The sequence below is a fragment of the Haematobia irritans genome, chromosome 3, assembly GCF_050003625.1.
Source record: "Haematobia irritans isolate KBUSLIRL chromosome 3, ASM5000362v1, whole genome shotgun sequence".
Taxonomy (NCBI): domain Eukaryota; kingdom Metazoa; phylum Arthropoda; class Insecta; order Diptera; family Muscidae; genus Haematobia; species Haematobia irritans.
In genome coordinates, this window is record NC_134399.1 from 168,213,490 (window position 1) to 168,236,478 (window position 22,989).

Consider the following 22,989-nt stretch of genomic DNA (forward strand, 5'->3'; position numbering starts at 1 on the left):
TTGCGAACTTTGACAGTTTACAGTTTTGACTTGAAAATATCTGCTACCTTTCCCCTTCCTTTTGCCGTATAAAACTCCTGTCCCGGAAGCTGCTTGTAGTCGGCTTTGACGTAGGTTTCGTCGTCCATTACCACGCAGTCAAACTTCGTCAGCATCGTCGTGTACAGCCTCCGGGATCGCGCTTTGGCCGTCGTATTTTGTTTATCATCGCGATTTGGAGTCACTACCTTCTTGTAAGTCGATAGTCCGGCTCGTTTTGTGGCTCGATGCACGGGTGTAGACGATACACCCAGCTTATTTGCGGCATCTCGGAGAGAGAGGTTAGGGTTTCGCTTGAAACTACCGGCAACTCTCTTTGTCGTCCCAGCGGCTTCCGGTTTTCGATTTCCCACCGATCCAGACTTCCTGGCTGTCGACAAACGTTGCCCAAACACTTTAATTACATTTGTAACGGTTGATTTGGCAACTTTTAGCGATTTTGCCAGCTTTGCGTGCGAGTAGCTCGGATTTTCGCGATGCGCGAGCAAAATTTTGATACGCTGCTCTTCTTGCTTGGACGGCATTTTGACAAGTGAAGAGTGAATTCCAAAATCAATATAGGAGCAACATTCTACACACACACACCTTCAAAATGAGGGGTGTTCAGGTTTTTTAAATGCAAAATTGAAAGAAATACGTCAAGTTTATATTGACCAAATTTTGACCGTATCACCCTTTATACCTTCCATCAAGGAATGGGGATAGACTAACTTTGCCAAATCGTTTGTAACGCTTCGAAATATTGGTCTCTGACCACGTAAAGCATATTTGTGGTAAAACCTTTAAGATTCATTAACGCATCATTAGCTCTGAGAGGTTTACAAAAATTTACCTCATCATTTTCCTTTGTTATTAGCCTTTATTTTTATTTGTTTATATTTTTTGTCATACCAGAACATTTGCTTCGTATTTATGAGCCATCCCATCCAATTGGCAAAGATCATCAATTGATCTTTGACTTTCCATGATAGCTATCATGATGTTTTTTTTTAGAATGGACAAAAAAACCAATAAAAACCTGTTGGCCCAAGGGGAAGAACCTCTTGATGGCATACAATGGGATTCCTTAATATATGCCAAGTTTAGCAAAAAGTTCGATCAGTTTTAATTTTTGCAAACATCTGTAGAGACATGTCTCGCATTAACCTAAAAATTGTCATCGGTTTTGTTTTCAGTTTAATTAGCATAACAGAGGCTGTGCCTCAATGGCGGAATACAACAGATGGACAACAATTTCTAATTGATGGAGATCAAAAGGTAAAATATTCAATAAAATTTGTGAAAATGTAAAAATGATTTTAATTAAATTATATTTTTTTGTTGCAGTATAATTGGTTTCAAGCATTCCATGAATGTGCCCGTCGCAATATGCAATTGGTGGAAGTGCATTCTCAGGTAAAGAATCAAGCTCTAATAGCTATCTTAAAGCCTTTGTATGGTGAGTTAGTACGTATTTTCTATATCGTAGAGCTTAAACTAAATATCTACGATTCAGGTAACTCTCACAATTTCTGGCTTGGGGCCAATGATGAATACAATAAAAATAAGGAGTTCAAAAGACCTTTCTATTGGTCATCTTCTGGAAAACCAATGACATTTGCATATTGGTCCCATAATAATCCTGACAATGATAGACATGATGAACATTGTGTTCACACTTGGAGTTCCAGATCTGAATATCAGTGGAACGATAATCATTGTGACACTGCCCGTTTGGGTTTCATATGTGAAGACCATCATTTGCATGCCGATGTTATGAAGTCCATGGAGGCCAAACAAAAAATTGCCAAGGCAACGAATATGAAGCTGCATGAAGAATTTAATCGTCAGCAAAAATTGCTCACCGAAAAATTTGAGATTCAATTAAAAGAGATCAGGACGATTGAAACTGAGCTTAAAGAACTTCTCCACAATATTCACACAAAATTAGAATTCGATATTAGCCATGCTTTGGCCGAGCATAAAAGGGAAGTGAATTCAGTGGTAGAGGATAAGATGAGAAACATTCGTAATATTCATGCTGAATTAGCTGGAATGTCCGAAGTGATGACTAAGTCATTTAGCAATGAAATGGAAAGTGCTAAAAATGCTTATGAAGACCTATTTAATTTGTGATAACTGGGGATTTTGTAATATTACATGTTAGCCTGATACCGAAACAGGCAATTGTTTAGTATCAAAACTAATTTTTAAGAAAATGTTCATAGACTTTAAAAAATTTAAAAAAACCCATTAAACTACATATTAAAATATTGACAAATGATGGAGTGGACCATATGATTCTGTAAATCAAACCTACAGAACTAGTGGACCATAAAATCTCATTTTTTTGTTTTTTTTTTTTCTTAAATGGGACTCTGAGTTCAACATGAAAAACAAGTGAGTACATTTTCGATATTTGTGTCGGATGTGGCCATTGTGTGTTAGAAATGAAACGCGGAACCTAATTTTTAAGGCATTCTTATTGACGCTTTCTGAGTGTGATAGTGCTCAATTCTGTTCAAATGTTCATGGACTGTGCACCGAAAAAAATATTGTCGTGAGGTCAAAGATTTTATGTCTTTAAAATACGAATGCAAATTTTGCTTAGCAAAGAAGACGCATTTCTCTAATATAAAGTTTTTTTCTTGTCCAAAAGTCGATAAACTTTTCAATGAAATCGTATTGTCCTTATAATTAAAGGGTGATACGGTCAAAATTTGGTCAAGGGGAAACGCATGTAAATCGGTGAAATCGTTTATTTAAAAATTCAAATTAAATTTCTTTTTCAAGTTCAATTAGTATAAAATTCAGGAAAAATATTCAGTTAGGCTTTCGCTTTTCCAAATCCGAATTGCCGGGCCTCACGCTTGATACCTGCCATCAGATTTTGTACAGCCACCTTTTCCACCTTCTTCGCCACAGAAAGCCAGTTTGCCTTGAACTGCTGCTCGTCCTTAGCAGTTTTTTGGTCTTCTTTAGGTTCCGCTTGACAATAGCCCAGTATTTCTCAATTGGGCGGAGCTCTGGCGTGTTGGGAGGGTTCTTGTCATTGGGAACCACCTGCACGTTGTTGGCGGCATACCACTCCATGGCCTTTTTACCGTAATGGCAAAATGCCAAATCCGGCCAAAACAGTACGGAACAACCGCGTTTCTTCAGGAAAGGCAGCAGACGTTTATTCAAACACTCTTTCACGTAAATTTCTTGGTTGACAGTCCCGGAAGCTATGAAAATGCTGCTTTTCAAGCCACAGGTACAGATGGCTTGCCAAACCAGATATTTCTTAGCGAACTTTGACAGTTTTATGTGCTTGAAAATATCTGCTACCTTTCCCCTTCCTTTTGCCGTATAAAACTCCTGTCCCGGAAGCTGCTTGTAGTCGGCTTTGACGTAGGTTTCGTCGTCCATTACCACGCAGTCAAACTTCGTCAGCATCGTTGTGTACAGCCTCCGGGATCGCGCTTTGGCCGTCGTATTTTGTTTATCATCGCGATTTGGAGTCGTTTTTTGGCTCGATGCACGGTTGTAGACGATACACCCAGCTTATTTGCGGCATTTCGGAGAGAGAGGTTATGGTTTCGCTTGAAACTACCGGCAACTCTCTTTGTCGTTTCAGCGGCTTCCGGTTTTCGATTTCCCCCCGATCCAGACTTCCTGGCTGTCGATAAACGTTCCCCAAACATTTTAATTACATTTGTAACGGTTGATTTGGCAACTTTTAGCGATTTTGCCAGCTTTGCGTGCGAGTAGCTCGGATTTTCGCGATGCGCGAGCAAAATTTTGATACGCTGCTCTTCTTGCTTGGACGGCATTTTGACAACTGAAGAGTGAATTCCAAAATCAAAATAGGAGCAACATTCTACACACACACACCTTCAAAATGTTCAGGTTTTTACATGCAAAGTTGAAAGAAATACGTCAAGTTTATATTGACCAAATTTTGACCGTATCACCCTTTATACCTTCCATCAAGGAATGGGGATAGACTAACTTTGCCAAATCGTTTGTAACGCTTCGAAATATTGGTCTCTGACCACGTAAAGCATATTTGTGGTAAAACCTTTAAGATTCATTAACGCATCATTAGCTCTGAGAGGTTTACAAAAATTTACCTCATCATTTTCCTTTGTTATTAGCCTTTATTTTTATTTGTTTATATTTTTTGTCATACCAGAACATTTGCTTCGTATTTATGAGCCATCCCATCCAATTGGCAAAGATCATCAATTGATCTTTGACTTTCCATGATAGCTATCATGATGTTTTTTTTTAGAATGGACAAAAAAACCAATAAAAACCTGTTGGCCCAAGGGGAAGAACCTCTTGATGGCATACAATGGGATTCCTTAATATATGCCAAGTTTAGCAAAAAGTTCGATCAGTTTTAATTTTTGCAAACATCTGTAGAGACATGTCTCGCATTAACCTAAAAATTGTCATCGGTTTTGTTTTCAGTTTAATTAGCATAACAGAGGCTGTGCCTCAATGGCGGAATACAACAGATGGACAACAATTTCTAATTGATGGAGATCAAAAGGTAAAATATTCAATAAAATTTGTGAAAATGTAAAAATGATTTTAATTAAATTATATTTTTTTGTTGCAGTATAATTGGTTTCAAGCATTCCATGAATGTGCCCGTCGCAATATGCAATTGGTGGAAGTGCATTCTCAGGTAAAGAATCAAGCTCTAATAGCTATCTTAAAGCCTTTGTATGGTGAGTTAGTACGTATTTTCTATATCGTAGAGCTTAAACTAAATATCTACGATTCAGGTAACTCTCACAATTTCTGGCTTGGGGCCAATGATGAATACAATAAAAATAAGGAGTTCAAAAGACCTTTCTATTGGTCATCTTCTGGAAAACCAATGACATTTGCATATTGGTCCCATAATAATCCTGACAATGATAGACATGATGAACATTGTGTTCACACTTGGAGTTCCAGATCTGAATATCAGTGGAACGATAATCATTGTGACACTGCCCGTTTGGGTTTCATATGTGAAGACCATCATTTGCATGCCGATGTTATGAAGTCCATGGAGGCCAAACAAAAAATTGCCAAGGCAACGAATATGAAGCTGCATGAAGAATTTAATCGTCAGCAAAAATTGCTCACCGAAAAATTTGAGATTCAATTAAAAGAGATCAGGACGATTGAAACTGAGCTTAAAGAACTTCTCCACAATATTCACACAAAATTAGAATTCGATATTAGCCATGCTTTGGCCGAGCATAAAAGGGAAGTGAATTCAGTGGTAGAGGATAAGATGAGAAACATTCGTAATATTCATGCTGAATTAGCTGGAATGTCCGAAGTGATGACTAAGTCATTTAGCAATGAAATGGAAAGTGCATAGTTGAAAGAAATACGTCAAGTTTATATTGACCAAATTTTGACCGTATCACCCTTTAAGTGATTTCACTTAAAAATGGGTATCATAACATGAAAGAAAAAATGTTTGGGCTAAGGTCAACTTGACTTTAATAATTCAGAAAAAAATCTTTAAATTTAATGAAATTGACTTTAAATTTGTTGTCTTTTTGCATCTTGACTACAAAGCAAAAAAAGTCGTTCAAATATAGGATATATTTTTCAACACCTTATTTTAAAGACGTTTTTTACTTGAAGCATAGCATAATTTCTACGAGTCTTAAATTGGAAAATAAAGTTGTCGTTAACTCGTTTTAAAGGACTTTGATAGCATATGAAGAAAAAAACTGATAAAGCAATTAATTAAAATTTGCTTCCTAGAAACAAGTACACAAAACCCAAATTTAAGAGAAGTGTGTCTTAAAAGTATCCTTATGTTACTTGTATTCTCCGCTTCTTTGGCTCGTAATTAATACCCAAATTTTTTAAAGTAAAGACAATATGTTTGGAACAGGGCATGCTTTTTTCAGTGTGGCCTCAATTGAGGGCTTCAATACTGTGTTTACGACATTTAGCGGGTATCGATCATCGGCTTGAGTTCTGGTGGCCAAATTGATGGCATAAATTTTATCCTGATCATTTTGTTTGTTCACTAACTGCTTATAAACAATAAAATGACCTGTCACTGGAATAAATCTGTCTCGGAGATTATGTATCTGATTTCTGAAAGCATATTATGTTTGACGAGAAAAGAATACTTTTGCGACAAAAATGCTACATGGTCGCTGTGATGATCATATTCCTTCTCTGGGTGCAGTTACCACAACATATCGCAATAGCGTATATTAAATTTAGATCGATTTAAGTCATCTTGGTTTTTGCATGTTTCGTTGTATTAATTTTTCCATATTTTTATGATAATAATAAAGATTACTATCTTCATAAAAACTATTTAAATTTCGCATAGTAGGTTAGGTTAGGTTAGGTTATGTGGTAGCCCGATGTATCAGGCTCACTTAGACTATTCAGTCCATTGTGATACCACAGTGGTGAACTTCTCTCTTATCACTGAGTGCTGCCCGATTCCATGTTAAGCTCAATGACAAGGGACCTCCTTTTTATAGCCGAGTCCGAACGGCGTTCCACATTCCAGTGAAACCACTTAGAGAAGCTTTGAAACCCTCAGAAATGTCACCTGCATTACTGAGGTGGGATAATCCACCGCTGAAAAACTTTTTGGTGTTCGGTCGTAGCAGGAATCGAACCCACGACCTTGTGTATGCAAGGCGGGCATGCTAACCATTGCACCACGGTGGCTCCCTTCGCATAGTATAAAGCAACCATAAGTGACATTACAAATGGGTGCCTAAAAGTATGTTTCAATTACTATTGTTGAGGTGAATTTGAAATGTATATCGAAAAGTTTTACAGGGTGATCTGTAATAAAATAAAACACTTTTGTACTCTGTTGCAATGCAACAGAGAATGAAGCCGACCAATTTTTGTCGGCGGAGGCGGGAAATTTGAAATTATCCGAAACGTAATGAGTTTAGTTGTACAACTAATCTTACAATCACATTTACATTTAATTCAAATTTTCTGAGCTAAGTTTTTGTAAAATCATTATAGCAACTTGATGCCGACGGATTTTGGGTGGAAAGTTAAGCATTTTGACAAAATATGCAACAATTATTAATATATTTTTCTGATTTAACTAAATATTTTTGATTAACTGGCGGCAAATCTTGATTCAAGATGAGTCGATATATTCGGCGGCGGCTTCCATGGCAATTCGGGATCGATTTTTATAAATCCCAGGATCCGGTATCTCAATCCCGAATTTTTCGTGATTTTTTCAATATTTTGAGTAATAACAATCTACAACATCAAAAAATTTTAGTACATTAATCAATTTTGGTTTAATTAAATTTTATTAAAAAAAAAACAAAAGAACATAAATGTAAATTATAAAGCAATTTTAAATTGTTGCTTAACTAAATATATATGAACACAAAAATAAATTAAAAGCTATTTTATGTTGATATCCTACTCAACAAATGATTTTAAGTATTTACTTTTATACTTCATGGTTTTAAGTAACATCGTAATAATATAAAGGCATCCTAAGTTCCATCATATAAAGGGTGGTTAAATTGTAAGGGCCGATATTGAATGTGAACCACACCTAAACGCCAAGTTTTTTTTCCGAATTTTATTTGATATTTCTCTATTTCAGACTTACTCAATTTGAACCATGGAGAGATACACAATCCAACAACGTGTTAAATGCTTCCAAGAAATGGCAACAGTGGATGATCATTTTTCGAAGAAAATCATCTTCAGTGATGAGGCACATTTTCACCTCAGCGGATTCGTCAATAAACAGAATTTCCGCATTTGGGCAAATGAGAATCCAAGAGTGATTGTCGAAAAACCAATGCACCCACAAAGAGTGACTGTTTGGTGCGGTTTATGGGCTGGCGGCATCATCGGGCCGTATTTTTTCCAAAATGAGGCCGGTCAGTCAGTTACTGTGAATGGTGTTCGCTATCGTGAGATGATAACGAACTTTTTATGGCCCGAATTGGAAGATATGGATGTGGACGATATGTGGTTTCAGCAGGACGGTGCCACTTGCCACACAGCTAACGAAACAATGGCTCTTTTGCGCAACAAATTCAATGGCCGTGTTATCTCACGTAATGGCGATGTCAATTGGCCGCCAAGATCATATGATTTGACACGGTTGGACTTTTTTCTTTGGGGTTATTTGAAAGAAAAGGTGTACGTCGATAAGTCAGCAACAATTCAAGAGCTAAAGGATGAGATAATTCGGCACATTAACGGCGTAGAACCTCCATTATGCCTCAACGTGATCGAAAATTTGGACCATCTGATGAAGGTGTGCCACCGAGGTCGCGGCGCCCATTTGGCCGATATTTTATTCCATACATAATTGAGTAATACCAATATATCATAATAAAATAAAATTACAATTATTTCCTAAATAGTTTGTGTTTTATTCAAAATCAACATCGGCCCTTGAAATTTTAACCACCCTTTATATACGCGATCTTATATCATTGCAGATTAAAAACATCTTTCACAGCCAACACTGGTCTAAGGGTTGTTTATAATGAATGAAGACACCAATTGCAATTTGTTTCGATAATACAATAAGCCAAATTGGGTCAATTATAAAAAAAAAAATATATAAAATCCCGGGATTTCGGGACAGGGTTAATCGGGACTGGGTTAATCGCTAATAACAGCCGTAATATAAACAAAAGAAGGGTTATGGTCGAACCAGGGTGACTCAATTATTTATCCATGGAAATTTTATAAAATGTATTACTTAATTATAGTCTTATTGTTTTTATAATAAAAAGAAAAACGAATTAAATGAATTTTTGAATGATTCGTTTTTTTTTTCGTATGAGATTTGAAGACGCTGTTGGGTTTATTTAGATCTAGAAGAAAAACTTCTAGATCTAAATAAACCCAACAACCAATTTATTTCCATTTACGGCCATTTTCATGTAGCTCCGTTAGGCTTTAACTGCCAGTTAACAGAAAGTAAATTGCAAATATCTTCTCTCCAGTTAACTTTAACTGAAAAATTTTCGTCAGTTAAGTTCATAACTGGCATATGGAATATATATGCAAGATGACAGCTTCGTCCATAATACGGTTTAAAAGCTGGTTAGTTAACGGAACACTAACGGAGCTTTATGAAAATGGGGGTTAATCGAAAAACAATCCTTCAAAATTAACAGTTTATAGGAGAACCAAGTTTTGCCACTACAGAAAATTTGCTTTGCATTTTTTCAGGCGCAACAATTGTCCGCGTGGTTTGACGAGGAAAGGAGTATTGCACAAAATATATTTTGTTCCTTTTTTTGAGTTTTTTTAGATTGACTATGACTACGATGATAAAGAGAATTTATGAAGAAGAAAAATCCGAAATAGCCATCTTCTCGTCAATTGCATTTTTATACCCTGAACCACTCTGTGGATCAGGTGTGCATATGTTTGCAACATACAGAAGGAGACAAAAAAGACACATAAGGGTCTTTGTCACTATAGCCCTGAGTCATTCTGCCAATGTCCGTTCGTTCATCCGATCCGGCTGAAATTTGGTACATGGTGTTAGGTTAGGTTAGGTTAGGTGGCAGCCCGATGTATCAGGCTCACTTAGACTATTCAGTCCATTGTGATACCACATTGGTGAACTTCTCTCTTATCACTGAGTGCTGCCCGATTCAATGTTAAGCTCAATGACAAGGGACCTCCTATTTATAGACGAGTCCGTACGGCGTTCCACATTGCAGTGAAACCACTTAGAGAAGCTTTAAAACCCTCAGAAATGTCACCAGCATTACTGAGGTGGGATAATCCACCGCTGAAAAACTTTTTGGTGTTCGGTCGAAGCAGGAATCAAACCCACGACCTTGTGTATGCAAGGCGGGCATGCTAACCACTGCACCACGGTGGCCCCCGGTTGTTCCTTACTGTTTTGGCCGTATTTGGCATCTTGCCATTACGGATGGTTTCACTGGAATGTGGAACGCCGTTCGGACTCGGCTATAAAAAGGAGGTCCCTTGTCATTGAGCTTAACATGGAATCGGGCAGCACTCAGTGATAAGAGAGAAGTTCACCACTGTGGTATCACAATGGACTGAATAGTCTAAGTGAGCCTGATACATCTGGCTGCCACATAACCTAACCTAACCTAAGGAACAACCGTGTTTCTTCAGGAATGGTAGCTGACGTTTATTCAAACACTCTTTCGCGTACATTTCTTGGTTGACAGTCCCGGAAGCTATGAAATGCTGCTTTTCAAGCTGCTTGAAAATATGCTGTTTGAAAATATCTGCTACCTTTCCCCTTCCTTTTGCCGTATAAAACGCCTGTCCCGGAAGCTGCTTGTAGTCGGCTTTGACGTAGGTTTCGTCGTCCATTACCACGCAGTCAAACTTCGTCAGTATCGTCGTGTACAGCCTCCGGGGTCGCGCTTTGGCCGTCGTATTTTGTTTATCATCGCGATTTGGAGTCACTACCTTCTTGTAAGTCGATAGTCCGGCTCGTTTTTTGGCTCGATGCACGGTTGTAGACGATACACCCAGCTTATTTGCGGCATCTCGGAGAGAGAAGTTAGGGTTTTGCTTGAAACTACCGGCAACTCTCTTTGTCGTCTCAGCGGCTTCCGGTTTTCGATTTCCCCCCGATCCAGACTTCCTGGCTGTCGACAAACGTTCCCCAAACACTTTAATTACATTTGTAACGGTTGATTTGGCAACTTTTAGCGATTTTGCCCGCTTTGCGTGCGAGTAGCTCGGATTTTCGCGATGCGCGAGCAAAATTTTGATACGCTGCTCTTCTTGCTTGGACGGCATTTTGACAACTGAAGAGTGAATTCCTAAATCAAAATAGGAGCAACATTCTACACACACACCTTCAAAATGAGGGGTGTTCAGGTTTTTTAAATGCAAAATTGAAAGAAATACGTCAAGTTTATATTGACCAAATTTTGACCGTATCATCCTTTAGGAACTATTTTTGCGGCGACCATGTAAGTTTTTCACCTAGTTAAAAGAACATGGTTGTGACAACCTAAAATGTTTTGATCTTTATGAAAAACACTTTTTTCATCGTCGAAAAAAGGACGCCACTTGAGAAAAGAAAACACAAAATTAAATTTATTTGTTTTTATTTATTTATAAACTAATTCATTGTTTATTTGTATTTATAATGCCGTTCAAGCAAACATCATATATTTTTACACACTCTTTTTTTTCAATTTCAACAATAAGTAATTATTCCATATTTACATCATGCCCATCAAATGTACAAACGCAGACATCATGTAACTGCAAATAAAAATAAATGATCCATATTGCAAAATTCAGAACAAACACAGGTACATTTTTCCAATAACACCTTCCTTTTTTGTGTTCACATAAAACCACGTGCCACTTCTGAATAAATAAATTAACACAAAACACAGTAAATCCGTATTCTCCGTCCATTCCAAGAAACAATCAACACACGACTGACGCGCAAAATGGAAATCGTGTGTATCTGCTCAATGTTTTTATAAAATTCTTTTCGCTGCAAAAAAGTTAAAAAACTAAATGGTCACGAAAAAATGTAACTGGTCTTTATGGCCATGTAATGGTTTTAGACATGTATATACTTAACCTATAAAAATACTTTTTTCCCTGTAAAAAAAGTAAAAAAAAATTGAATGGTCAGGTACATGATTTTCCCGACCATTTAATGGTCTCAAATTCTATCATTTAAATGATAGAACATGTTTGCGGTATTTGAGAACCATTCGAATGCTTATTGCCACCATACATTTTTTTCCGCTAGAAAACTATTTTTACAAAGACATAATGCATTACATGCTCTAGATAAGCATTAAATGGATGCTGCAACCATGTCCAAACATGGTTTTTCTGTGCGTGTACTTGGCTCGGAGTCAATACCAAAATCATTAAGGCAAGTTCACAATCTTTCGATCCCAATAAACTTTTTTTTGAGTGTAGACTGCCATTGTTGTTATCCCTCTAACCCTTTAAAGAAAAATTCGTTAAATGAGATCAGATTCTTAATTTTAATTTTATAGAGCCTAGGTTTGGACTCAATACCAAAGGCAAACTTTGTATCCAAGTAAACTTCGTTCTAGTGTAGACTAACATTTTTGTCATCCCACTAACTATTTGCGAAACATTCTCGCCCTGGCTCTAGTTTGTTAAGTGAAGCTACATACACACTTATCAGTGACCATTACTCGATCCTAAGTCTTTGATACCTCTAAGCCAACTTATTACCTATGGTGTATGGCACAAAAAAAATCTTAAATAAAACACTTATATTTCCAAATCTTTTATTAAAAATTTACAAAAAAAAAAAACAATGTAAAATTATCAAATTATTCGGAATTATTTTTCAAAACCTCTTCAATAGTCCTTTGGACTTCCTGGAATTGTTGCGACAATTTTTGATAGACTTTTTCGCTGGAACGCACCAATTTCTCACTGAGTTCTGAAATCACGTGATTGGTCTCAGGGGTAAAGCGGCTTTCACTCTCACGATTTGTGATGTCCTTCTCGGTTTCACCTTCATTGTAATCATGCCAATTTGATGGTTTATTGTAAACCATTTCTAGGAAAGTTTCAACATCATTGTTATTCCTTGTAATTAGACTACGTGTTTGATGGACAATTTCCAATAGCTTTTCATCCTCATGCTGTAAAGATTCAGAGAATTTCTTCATAATCTTGACAACTTGTTCACGTTTCTCCTTTAACGATGAACGATACTCAATATGGCCATTTTTCTCTTCACATATGAAACCATATTGATTGCTGCATGAAACATCATTCCATCTGAAATCGGGATTAAAGGAAAATGTATGGACACAATGTTCTTGGTTGCGTTCATTGTTGGGTTCCCCCTGATGCCAATAGCTAAAGGTCATGGTTTTACCCGAGGTAGTCCAATAGAAAGGACGTTTGGTATTCATGTCCGCATTGAATTGATCATTGGCTCCCAACCAAAGACTAGTGGAGGTTCCTAAGGAAAGCAAGAGAATTACTACAATCGACCTTTATTGCAGATTAATTTCCCAACATACCAAAAACTTTTCGCAATAACTGAATCAAATCTTGATTTTCAGCTTCCGATTGAATTTCAACCAATTGTAAATCTCTTCTGGAGCATTCATGTTTGGCTCTAAACCAATTGTACTGAAATATTTTTAAAGGAAGTAAGTTGCAAATATTTTTTTAATTTCTTTTTGTTTTTTCTAAAATAATTTCATATCACTCACTTTTGCTTCACCTTCAATTAAATAATGTTTGTCATTGGTACTATTGTACCACTGGGGCTCAGCAATAGCTAGGCCAATTAAAACTGTCGCTAATACCAATTTCAAGAAAACCATCATAATAGTGTTGCAAAATTATGATGAACTAAGTTATTTTTGAGTTTTTCATAAATATATATACCATATAGTATTGATGGTGTTAAATTTTCTGCTTTCAGCGAACATTGATTATACTCCCAAATAGTGCTGAATTGATTTTTTTCTTTTAAGCGTCATTTTAAATACTTATGACAACAAATATTCCGAATTTTAATGCACCCTACAATTTTTATAGATCCAAATAAAAGTTCCATAAATATTTGTTGGAAAAATTATGTAATACGAGTATATTATTTTTTGTTTTAAAATGCATGATCTATTTATAGAGAATATTTGATTTGTTGTTCCTATAGCAAATAATTTTAGCGAAATTACTTTAATTAAAAAAATTTTAAAGTTAAAAATTTTGCATTTACGGCCATTTTCTTGTAGCTCCGTTTGGCTTTAACTGCCAGTTAACAGAAAGTAAATTGCAAATATCTTCTCTTCGGTCAACTTTAACTGAAAATTTTTCGGCAGTTAAATTTCTAACTGGCATCTGGAATATATAGGCAAAATGACAGATATGTCCATAGTACAGTTTAAAAGTTCGTTAGCTAACGGAACACTAACGGAGCTTCATGAAAATGGGGGTTAATGAAAGAAAATTGTGGTTTTTATAGTAAGTATTTTTGACCGTACGTAAAAGCCCAGTTTGAACAACTATAATAGAATAAAATTGCGGCTGTTTAGAATAAAGATCTCATATTTCCATAGATCAAGAAATGTATAAACGTCTCAAGTCTATACATTTGAGCAGTCATCGCACTCTATATCGCGGTCATCTGACTCAAATTCTTTTTGCACAACCAGAATTACAGTACAAATCAGTCATTTTGCATTAAAATAATTATATTAGGTCGAAAATCTAATCGTCCACATTTAATATCATAATTTATGAGGGTTTTACATTTTTTAATAAATAAATAAAAACAAAAATTTTATATACAAAATCTTATATTCTACTACAAGATTTAAAATTTTATCAAAAGAACAAAGGAAAAAATAAAATTAAATACAAATTAAAAATTAATCATTTGCAAATGAAACAAGTAAGGAAAGTCTAAAGTCGGGCGGGGCCGACTATATTATACCCTGCACCACTTTGTAGATCTAAATTTTCGATACCATATCACATCCGTCAAATGTGTTGGGGGCTATATATAAAGGTTTGTCCCAAATACATACATTTAAATATCACTCGATCTGGATAGAATTTGATAGACTTCTACAAAATCTATAGACTCAAAATTTAAGTCGGCTAATGCACTAGGATGGAACACAATGTTAGTAAAAAAATATGGGAAACATTTAAATCTGAAGCAATTTTAAGGAAACTTCGCAAAAGTTTATTTATGATTTATCTATCCATATATATGTATTAGAAGTTTAGGAAAATTAGAGTCATATTTACAACTTTTCGACTAAGCAGTGGCGATTTTACAAGAAAAATGTTGGTATTTTGACCATTTTTGTAGAAATCAGAAAAACATATATATGGGAGCTATATCTAAATCTGAACTGATTTCAACCAAATTTGGCACGCATAGCTACAATGCTAATTCTACTTCCTGTGCAAAATTTCAACTAATTCGGAGCAAAAAGTTGGCCTCTGTGGTCATTTGAGTGTAAATCGGGCGAAAGCTATATATGGGAGCTATATCTAAATCTGAACCGATTTCAACCAAATTTGACACGCATAGCAATAATGCTAATTCTACTCCCTGTGCAAAATTTCAACTAAATCGGAGCAAAAAATTGGCCTCTGTGGGCAAATGAGTGTAAATCGGGCGAAAGCTATATATGGGAGCTATATCTAAATCTGAACCGAGTTGGCAGATATTTTGCAAGTTTTTCTAGACTGTTAAAATATTCGAATGTACGGAATTCGAGGAAGATCGGTTGATATACACGCCAATTATGACCAGATCGGTGAAAAATATATATGGCAGCTATATCTAATTCTGAACCGATTTTTTCCAAAGTCAATAGGGATTGTCTCTGAGCAGAAACAGGACCCTATACCAAATTTTAGGACAATCGGACTAAAACTGCGAGCTGTACTTTGCACACAAAAATACATCAACAGACAGACAGACGGACAGACAGACGGACGGACGGCGCTAAATCGACTCAGAATTTAATTCTAAGACGATCGGTATACTAAACGATGGGTCTCAGACTTTTCCTTCTTGGCGTTACATACAAATGCACAAACTTATTATACCCTGTACCACAGTAGTGGTGAAGGGTATAAAAATTCCATCTATGGTGTGCACACAACGACGTCACTTGAAATTGACTCGAGAAGCCTGTACATTTTGTTGGTGTATAAATTGCGGCTCTACGAGATATATCTCAGACAGTAGCCATATCAAATAATTGCTTGCGCAAAATTTTCGGCGTCGTTCCGTCTATACAAATAAAATTTTGAGAAAATTTTCTATATAAATAAAATTTTTTAGAAAATTCTCTATAGAAATAAAATTTGGGAAAATTTTCTATAGAAATACAATTTTGTGAAGAAATAAAATTTTGAGAAAATTATTTTTTTTAGTTATTTATTTTTATTTGGTATAGCTTACACAAAAGAAATAAATTATCTATAGAAATAATATTTTGAGAAAATTTTCTATAGAAAAAAAAAAATTGAGAAAAGTTTCTATAGAAGTAAAATTTTGATAAAATTTCTACAGAAATAAAATTTTGAGAAAAATTTCTACAGAAATAAAATTTTGATAAAATTTTCTATAGAACTAAAATTTTTAGAAAATTTTCTATAGAAATAAAATTTTGAAAAAAATTTCTATAGAAATAAAATGTTGAGAAAATTTTCTATAGAAATAAAATTTTCTTTAGAAATAAAATTTTGAGAAAACTATCTATAGAAATAAAATTTTGAGAAAATTTTCTAAAGAAATAAAATTTTCAGAAAGTTTTCTATACCAATAACATTTTGAGAAAAGTTTCTATAGAAGTAAAATTTTCTACAGAAATAACATTTTGAGAAAAAATTCTATAGAAATAAAATTTTGTCGATGGAAAATTAGACTTTCGGTTCACACCGGAGAGCAAGGAATATTCGAAGCAACGGGATCCACAAGCACGGCTGCCACAGTTGGTAGAATCCTAAAGAAGTGGTAGATTTTCTACTGTATGGTAGATTGATCGAATTCTTGAAAAAAATTGAAGAGGCAATTCAATTTTCTACAGAAATAAGCTTTTGAGGACATTTGCTATAGAAATACAATTTTTTATAAAATACTCTATATAAATAAAATTTTGAAAAAGTTTTCTATAGAAATAAAGAGAAAATTTTCTATAGAAATAAAATTTTAACCATTGTTGTTGTTTTTTTGATTTCAGCTTAAAACCATACATTGACTAAACTACAAGTGTAGCTTAACCAACAGAGGAAAAGAATGTTTGTCAAATTTATTTGGGCAAAGCCCTATAGACTGCAAGATAGTTTGGTGGACGCACGTTTCGGAATTACAACATTCCTCATCAGCATCCTCTACTTGCAGTAAAACTATAAATTTTCTATAGAAATAAAATTGTGAGAAAATTTACTACAGAAATAAAATTTTGATAAAATTTTCTATAAAAATAAAATTTTGAGAAAATTTTCTACAGAAATAAAATTTTGAGAAAAATTTCTATAGAAATAAAATGTTGAGAAGATTTTCCATAGAAATAAAATTTTGAGGACATTTTCTTTAGAAATAAAATTTTGAGAAAATTTTCTACAGAAATAATATTTTGAGAAAATTTTCCATAGAAATAAAATTTTGATAAAATTTTCTATAAAAATAAAATTTTGAGAAAATTATCTATAGAAATAAAATTTTGAGAAAATTTCCTATAAAAATAAAATCTAGAGAAAATTTTCTATACCAATAACATTTTGAGAAAATTTTCAATAGAAAAAAAGTTTTTGAGAAAAGTTTCTATAGAAGTAAAATTTTGATAAAATTTCCTACAGAAATAAAATTTTGGGAAAAATTTCTATATAAATAAAATTTTGAGGACATTTTCTACAGAAATAGAATTTTGAGAAAATTTTCTACAGGAATATAATTTTGAGGACATTTTTTACAGAAATAAAATTTCCTACAGAAATAAAATTTTGAAAAAATTTTCTATAGAAATAAAATTTTGAGAAAATTTTCTATAGAAATAAAATTTTGAGGAAATTTCCTATAAAAATAAAATTTTCAGAAAATTTGCTATAGAAATAAAATTTTGAGAAAATATTCTATAGAAGTAAAATTTTGACAAAATTTTCTATGGAAATAAAATTTTGAGAAAATTTTCTATAGGAGTAAAATTTTGAGAAAATTTACTATAGAAATAAAATTTTGATAAATTTTCTATAGAAATAAAATTTTGATAAAATTTCCTATAGAAATAAAATTTTGAGAAAATTTCCTATAGAAATAAAATTTTGAGAAAATTTTCTATAGAAGTAAAATTTTGAGAAAATTTACTACAGATATAAAATTTTGATAAAACTTTCTATAGAAATAAAGTTTTCAGAAAATTTGCTACAGAAATAAAATATTGATAAAATTTTCTGCAGAAATAAAATTTTGAAAAAATTTACTGTAGAAATAAAATTTTCTATAAAAATAAAATTTTGCGAAAATTTTCTGTTGAAATAAAATTTTGAGAAAATTTCCTATAGAAATAAAATTTTGAGAAAATATTCTATAGAAGTAAAATTTTGAGAAAATTTTCTACAGAAATAAAATTTTGAGAAAATTTTCTATAGAAATAAAATTTTGAGAAAATTTTCAATAGAAGTAAAATTTTGACAAAATTTTCTATAGAAATAAAATTTTGAGAAAATTTTCAATAGAAGTAAAATTTTGACAAAATTTTCTATAGAAATAAAATTTTGGCCAAAATTTTTTTATTTTTGTTTTTTTTTTTTTAATATTACAATATCGTTATGTGACCTACCACGAGATTGAGACAACCTTAAAATTTGATTGTCGATTGGTTGAAAGAAATACTCCAAAAATAAGATCTCGGTGCTTCGAAACAAGTCTAGGAGATCGTGATTTTACGCTATTGAACTTGAAAGTTAACAGCAGTCGACTCGACGGGTGTTTCAAGATAAATTCGGAAATTTTGTTTGTCATAAATTCGTTCCTGAGGAAAGTATTTTTTCTTTGGGTGTATTTTCCTCATTATTGCCTTTTCTTAAAACATTCGTTTGTCATCAAATTTGGCATAAAACTTCCTTATCTTATCAAATTTTCTCTTCAAAATTGTCTTTTTATAAAATTCCGTTGTCATCATATTTTCAGTAAAACAATCATGTTTCATCATTTTCTTTCTAACAAAACTCGTTTGCCATCAAAGGTTCTAAGATTATTCATTTTCATGCATTCATCAAAAGTTGATAAGGAAGGAAATTATGTTGCTGATTTCGTATCTATATACGTGGTGAGAAAATAATATTTTTGCGACAAAAAAAAAAACATGTTTAAAGTTATCATATTATTTTGCAGTGTATAAGTAAGAGTTAAGGCAGTCGGTCTCACTGGACTTCAATATATAAATTTTCTTATGATTATGTCAATGCTATTGGTGACGCTATGAGAACAATAATGCAGAATTGGCAAGTGTCTTGACCATATGCAGCATTAACAAATTCTTACACTGGTTAACAAAAATATTTGAAATTTGTATGATTATTGAAGAAATCAATATTGGCATGTTTTGTTCAAAATATATGTCCATAATTATGTAGTTAAATTTAACAGAAATTCAGCCGAAAGCGAATCAACGAAAACATTCCTAAATAAAAAGTTTAAGTAATAATGAGTTCGCTTCCAATGGGACTACGATGCGAAGTATTTCTGCAAAATTTCAAACCGATATGTCTATTTGTTCGAATGATGGACGGAATGGCCACACCGCCTTAACAATTTTGCAAAGTGGGAAAATGACAAAATATTTCCCCTATCCCACGGTGAGTTAATGCAAAAGAACAAAAAATGTTCTTTAGTGTATTTGATTTGCAGCTACGTTCACCTATTGATTGTATATATAAGCGGATTAAAGGGGCAAATATCATCAGTTTTATTTGGAATAGTGGACTGCATAATGGGCATTTTTAAAATTTTATTGGTCGCTGCCCTCGTTGGTATGGTCATAGCCGAGCCCCAATGGTACAAAAGTAGGGAAGGCAAAAAATATCTGATCGAAGCTGATCAAAAGGTAATCCTACAATGCAATAAATATTGTTTATAAAAGATTCTTATTCTTCTTTTTATATAATCTAATAGTACAACTGGCTTGCTGCTAGTCAAGCTTGCTCTAGAAGAAATTTACAATTGGTTGAAATTAAATCGGAAAAGAAAAATGAGGATTTAGTTAATCTACTCAAGTCTGTATTCGGTATGAGGTTTTAATGGAAATCGAAGGAAAAAATTGGAATTTATATGGTTTTTCGTTTTTAGGACGCTCCACTGACTTATGGTTGGGTGCCAATGATGAATACAATACCAACAAGGATAAACATCGTCCATTCTATTGGTCAGCATCGGGCAACCGTATGGATTACAACAATTGGGCTCAAGGCGGTCCCAACAATGCCAACTCCAATGAACATTGTGCCCATATTTGCTCCAAGACTGCCAACTTTGAATGGAATGATCTACCATGCACCAAACAAATTGGCTACATTTGTGAAGAGCAACATGCTCAAAACGTTCATCATAATTCTCTGCATGAAAAGAGCCAAAAAGTTTTGGATATCACCAGCAAACTTTTCAATTCGCAACAGAACGAACAACACAAATCCATGGAGAAAATCAATCGCATTGTCAACCAAGTGGTAAAGAAGAACAATGAGATCACTCGCCATTTGATGAGAATGCAACAAAATTTGGAACATAATTCCAATGGTGATCGTGACATGAAGCACCCTAATAGAGAATTGAAATCTTATGTTGAAGCTGCCCTGCAAACAGTTCGTGATATGGATGCTGAATTGCAAAATGCTTCCGAGAATATGTACAACAAATTCTCTAAGAAATTCCAAGAGGCTCAAGTATCCATTGAACATATTCTTGGTAATAAGAACCAACTTTAAGAAATTGTAAATTTTTTTTATAAATTATAAAAAAAAACAAAGTAATTTAATCATTTGTAAAGAAAAGTTAAGAAAAATATAAATATTAAAAAATAAAAATAAATAAAAAATATATAATTAACATCTTTTTTCGCTTTGTAAATGCATTCAGAAAGCCCTCACAAAATGATTTCATAGCCAAAATTGTTGGGGTGTAGTATTATGGTTTGTGGATTTATTTCGTTTCACCGAGGAATGAGGTACCAAAGCAAAAACATAAATAAATAAAATAAGACGTTTTTTTAGGAAAATATTGGTAAATTGGCCTACAGCACATGGAAAAAATAAAGCTTCTGTTTTTGTTCTTTTATTAAAGTTCAAATTTTATTATCAACACAATTTCCAATTTTGCCGTAAATAAAAAAAAGTATTCCAAAATATTTCAGGTCTGAGGATTAGGCCAGAAATATTTTGGGGTTACTTGAGGCTCCTTGAAAAATTGCCCAAAAATTACATACACAGAAAAAGTAAACTGTTTTATAGCAAGAATGACCTACGTCGTGAGAAATTAGAACTAAATTATATTACATATTTTAAGATTTCCACAAAGCGTTGTTAAAATCAGGAAAATTTAATATCCTAATTTTTAACCACAACGAAATTACACCATCTCATAAAAAAAAATTAAAAATGAATTAGAACAAGTATATACGGCCGTAAGTTCGACTAGGCCGAAGCTTATGTACCCTCCACCATGGATTGCGTAGAAACTTCTACTCAAGACTGTCATAAACAATCGAATTACATCGGTAACATTTTCCGATGGCAAGGTATCTTAACACTTCCTAACACCGTCTTTTAAATTGCAAGGTAGTCCATACGTGGTATATATTAAACTAAAAAAGGCCGATTAAATATGTATATAATTAAGTTTGAAAAAATGTTGACAAAAGTTGCTATAGAAATAAAATTTGGACAAAATTTTCTATAGATATAAAATTTTGACTAAATTTTCTATAAATATAAAATATTGACAAAATTTTCTATAGAAATAAAATTTTGACAAAATTTTCTGTAGAAATCAAATTTGACAAAAATTTTTATAGGAACAAAATTTTGACAAAATTTTCTATAGAAATAAAATTTTGGTAGATTATTTTTGGCTCGAGTGGCAACCATAAGCATAGTAAGGCCTCTGGGGAGGGGACTTAGACCCCTCCAGAAAAATTTTAGCCCCCCCCCCCCAGAATTTGAAAACCTATTTACGATTTTCCATTGTTTTTATATATCCAGCAAAAAAAACGTTAACAAAAAAGTAGTGAAAATGTTATATTTGGATCCGGAAGTGGTGGAAAATTGGCGCAGAAGTTATGAATTTAACATGGGCTTGTCCTAGGACGGATGTCCACAATTTTCAACAGCTATTGCACTGAATTTGAATCACTTTTTAGGATGTGATCTGAATTCAGTGTTTTGAATGTGAATTAAAAATTTGTGTGATATTTTTCCAAATAAAAAATTTTTATTTTTTTTATGCATTCTTACGTTCGACCTCGAACATTTCCAAAAATTATCGATATTTCTAGAATAGATTTGGTTTTTTTTGCGGCAAAATGTTATTAATTTTTACCCTTTTTTAACGTATTTAAAAAAATACCCATTAAAATTATGAAAAAAAAGTTGTAGGAATTGAATTTAAAAACTTCCTGTATAGCTAAAACAATTAGCATCTTAATGAGGACATTTTTGGAAGTGCTTTTACCATAAAGTTGTGTCTTTAGAACAACTTCCAATTTTTTTTTTGCTGGGAAAAATTATGGAACTATTAGTTGCTTTATTATAAATTAATTGTCTAGTTATATTGAAGTCTAACTTTTTATTCATTTTTATAAAATAAAATATTAACCCTCTAATGCCCCAATTTTTTTGCCACAAGAAAAATTTATACGGTGAAATTCAGTATATGCTGCAAAGCCTCTTGAACAGTTTTAACGAAATTTTCTTTTTATTTTACCCAGTTTTGTTGGCTTAAAGTGTTTTTTACTAAAGACTTCCTCATATAACGAAGCCCGCCTAAAGGCAGGATTGGGCATTAGAGCGTTAAGTGAATCTATATCTTCAGTCTATTAATTTTTAGCTAGGGGGGTTATAGCCCCCCCTAGGAAAATTGTCTAGCTACGCTAATGGTGGCAACCATGATTATGAACCGAAATGGACCAATTTTTGTGTGATTGGGGATCGGCTATATAAAACTATAGACCGATATGGACCAATTTTTGCGTACCAAATTTCAACCGAATCGGATGAATTTTGCTACTCAAGAGGTTCCGGAGGTCAAATTTGGGGATCGATTTATATAAGGGCTATATATAATTATGGACCGATATGGACCAATTTTTGCATGGTTGCAAGAGACTATATAAAGGGTGATTTGTTAAGAGCTTGATAACTTTTTTTAAAAAAAAAACGCATAAAATTTGCAAAATCTCATCGGTTCTTTATTTGAAACGTTAGATTGGTCCATGACAT

At 33.5% G+C, this 22,989-nt stretch overlaps 4 protein-coding genes across 4 annotated transcripts; 3 read left to right on the forward strand and 1 right to left on the reverse strand.

The window, feature by feature from the left end:
* The first annotated feature begins 1,132 nt into the window (after positions 1-1,132).
* Positions 1,133-2,363, forward strand: LOC142230596 (lectin subunit alpha-like). Its single transcript, XM_075301236.1, has 3 exons — positions 1,133-1,296; positions 1,366-1,477; positions 1,535-2,363. Exons 1-3 carry the CDS (start codon positions 1,171-1,173, stop codon positions 2,152-2,154), a joined length of 858 nt encoding a protein of 285 aa, XP_075157351.1. The 5' UTR covers positions 1,133-1,170; the 3' UTR covers positions 2,155-2,363.
* Positions 2,364-4,392: 2,029 nt separating this feature from the next.
* On the forward strand, positions 4,393-5,633 carry LOC142229328 (lectin subunit alpha-like). Its single transcript, XM_075299885.1, has 3 exons — positions 4,393-4,558; positions 4,628-4,739; positions 4,797-5,633. The coding sequence occupies exons 1-3, from the start codon at positions 4,433-4,435 to the stop codon at positions 5,384-5,386; spliced, it is 828 nt and encodes a 275-aa protein (XP_075156000.1). The 5' UTR covers positions 4,393-4,432; the 3' UTR covers positions 5,387-5,633.
* Positions 5,634-12,276: 6,643 nt separating this feature from the next.
* On the reverse strand, positions 12,277-13,394 carry LOC142230517 (lectin subunit alpha-like). The gene is made up of 3 exons (XM_075301163.1): positions 13,239-13,394; positions 13,044-13,155; positions 12,277-12,982 (listed from the first exon to the last, which is right to left on the reverse strand). Exons 1-3 carry the CDS (start codon positions 13,353-13,355, stop codon positions 12,339-12,341), a joined length of 873 nt encoding a protein of 290 aa, XP_075157278.1. The 5' UTR covers positions 13,356-13,394; the 3' UTR covers positions 12,277-12,338.
* A 6,050-nt stretch (positions 13,395-19,444) lies between these two features.
* LOC142230100 (lectin subunit alpha-like) lies at positions 19,445-20,598 on the forward strand. The gene is made up of 3 exons (XM_075300737.1): positions 19,445-19,604; positions 19,673-19,784; positions 19,847-20,598. The coding sequence occupies exons 1-3, from the start codon at positions 19,491-19,493 to the stop codon at positions 20,479-20,481; spliced, it is 861 nt and encodes a 286-aa protein (XP_075156852.1). The 5' UTR covers positions 19,445-19,490; the 3' UTR covers positions 20,482-20,598.
* Positions 20,599-22,989: the final 2,391 nt, after the last annotated feature.

What these genes read in the sequence shown, in the direction of transcription:
- LOC142230596 (XM_075301236.1), top strand. Translation starts at nt 1,171, where the DNA reads ATGTCTCGCATTAACCTAAAAATTGTCATCGGTTTTGTTTTCAGTTTA. An exon ending in TAATTGATGGAGATCAAAAG is followed by an intron (nt 1,297 to 1,365) that starts GTAAAATATTCA and finishes TTTTTGTTGCAG; the next exon opens with TATAATTGGTTTCAAGCATT. An exon ending in TATCTTAAAGCCTTTGTATG is followed by an intron (nt 1,478 to 1,534) that starts GTGAGTTAGTAC and finishes TCTACGATTCAG; the next exon opens with GTAACTCTCACAATTTCTGG.
- LOC142229328 (XM_075299885.1), top strand. Translation starts at nt 4,433, where the DNA reads ATGTCTCGCATTAACCTAAAAATTGTCATCGGTTTTGTTTTCAGTTTA. An exon ending in TAATTGATGGAGATCAAAAG is followed by an intron (nt 4,559 to 4,627) that starts GTAAAATATTCA and finishes TTTTTGTTGCAG; the next exon opens with TATAATTGGTTTCAAGCATT. An exon ending in TATCTTAAAGCCTTTGTATG is followed by an intron (nt 4,740 to 4,796) that starts GTGAGTTAGTAC and finishes TCTACGATTCAG; the next exon opens with GTAACTCTCACAATTTCTGG.
- LOC142230517 (XM_075301163.1), bottom strand. Translation starts at nt 13,355, where the DNA reads ATGATGGTTTTCTTGAAATTGGTATTAGCGACAGTTTTAATTGGCCTA. An exon ending in TAATTGAAGGTGAAGCAAAA is followed by an intron (nt 13,156 to 13,238) that starts GTGAGTGATATG and finishes AAAATATTTCAG; the next exon opens with TACAATTGGTTTAGAGCCAA. An exon ending in GTTATTGCGAAAAGTTTTTG is followed by an intron (nt 12,983 to 13,043) that starts GTATGTTGGGAA and finishes TGCTTTCCTTAG; the next exon opens with GAACCTCCACTAGTCTTTGG.
- LOC142230100 (XM_075300737.1), top strand. Translation starts at nt 19,491, where the DNA reads ATGGGCATTTTTAAAATTTTATTGGTCGCTGCCCTCGTTGGTATGGTC. An exon ending in TGATCGAAGCTGATCAAAAG is followed by an intron (nt 19,605 to 19,672) that starts GTAATCCTACAA and finishes ATAATCTAATAG; the next exon opens with TACAACTGGCTTGCTGCTAG. An exon ending in TCTACTCAAGTCTGTATTCG is followed by an intron (nt 19,785 to 19,846) that starts GTATGAGGTTTT and finishes TTTCGTTTTTAG; the next exon opens with GACGCTCCACTGACTTATGG.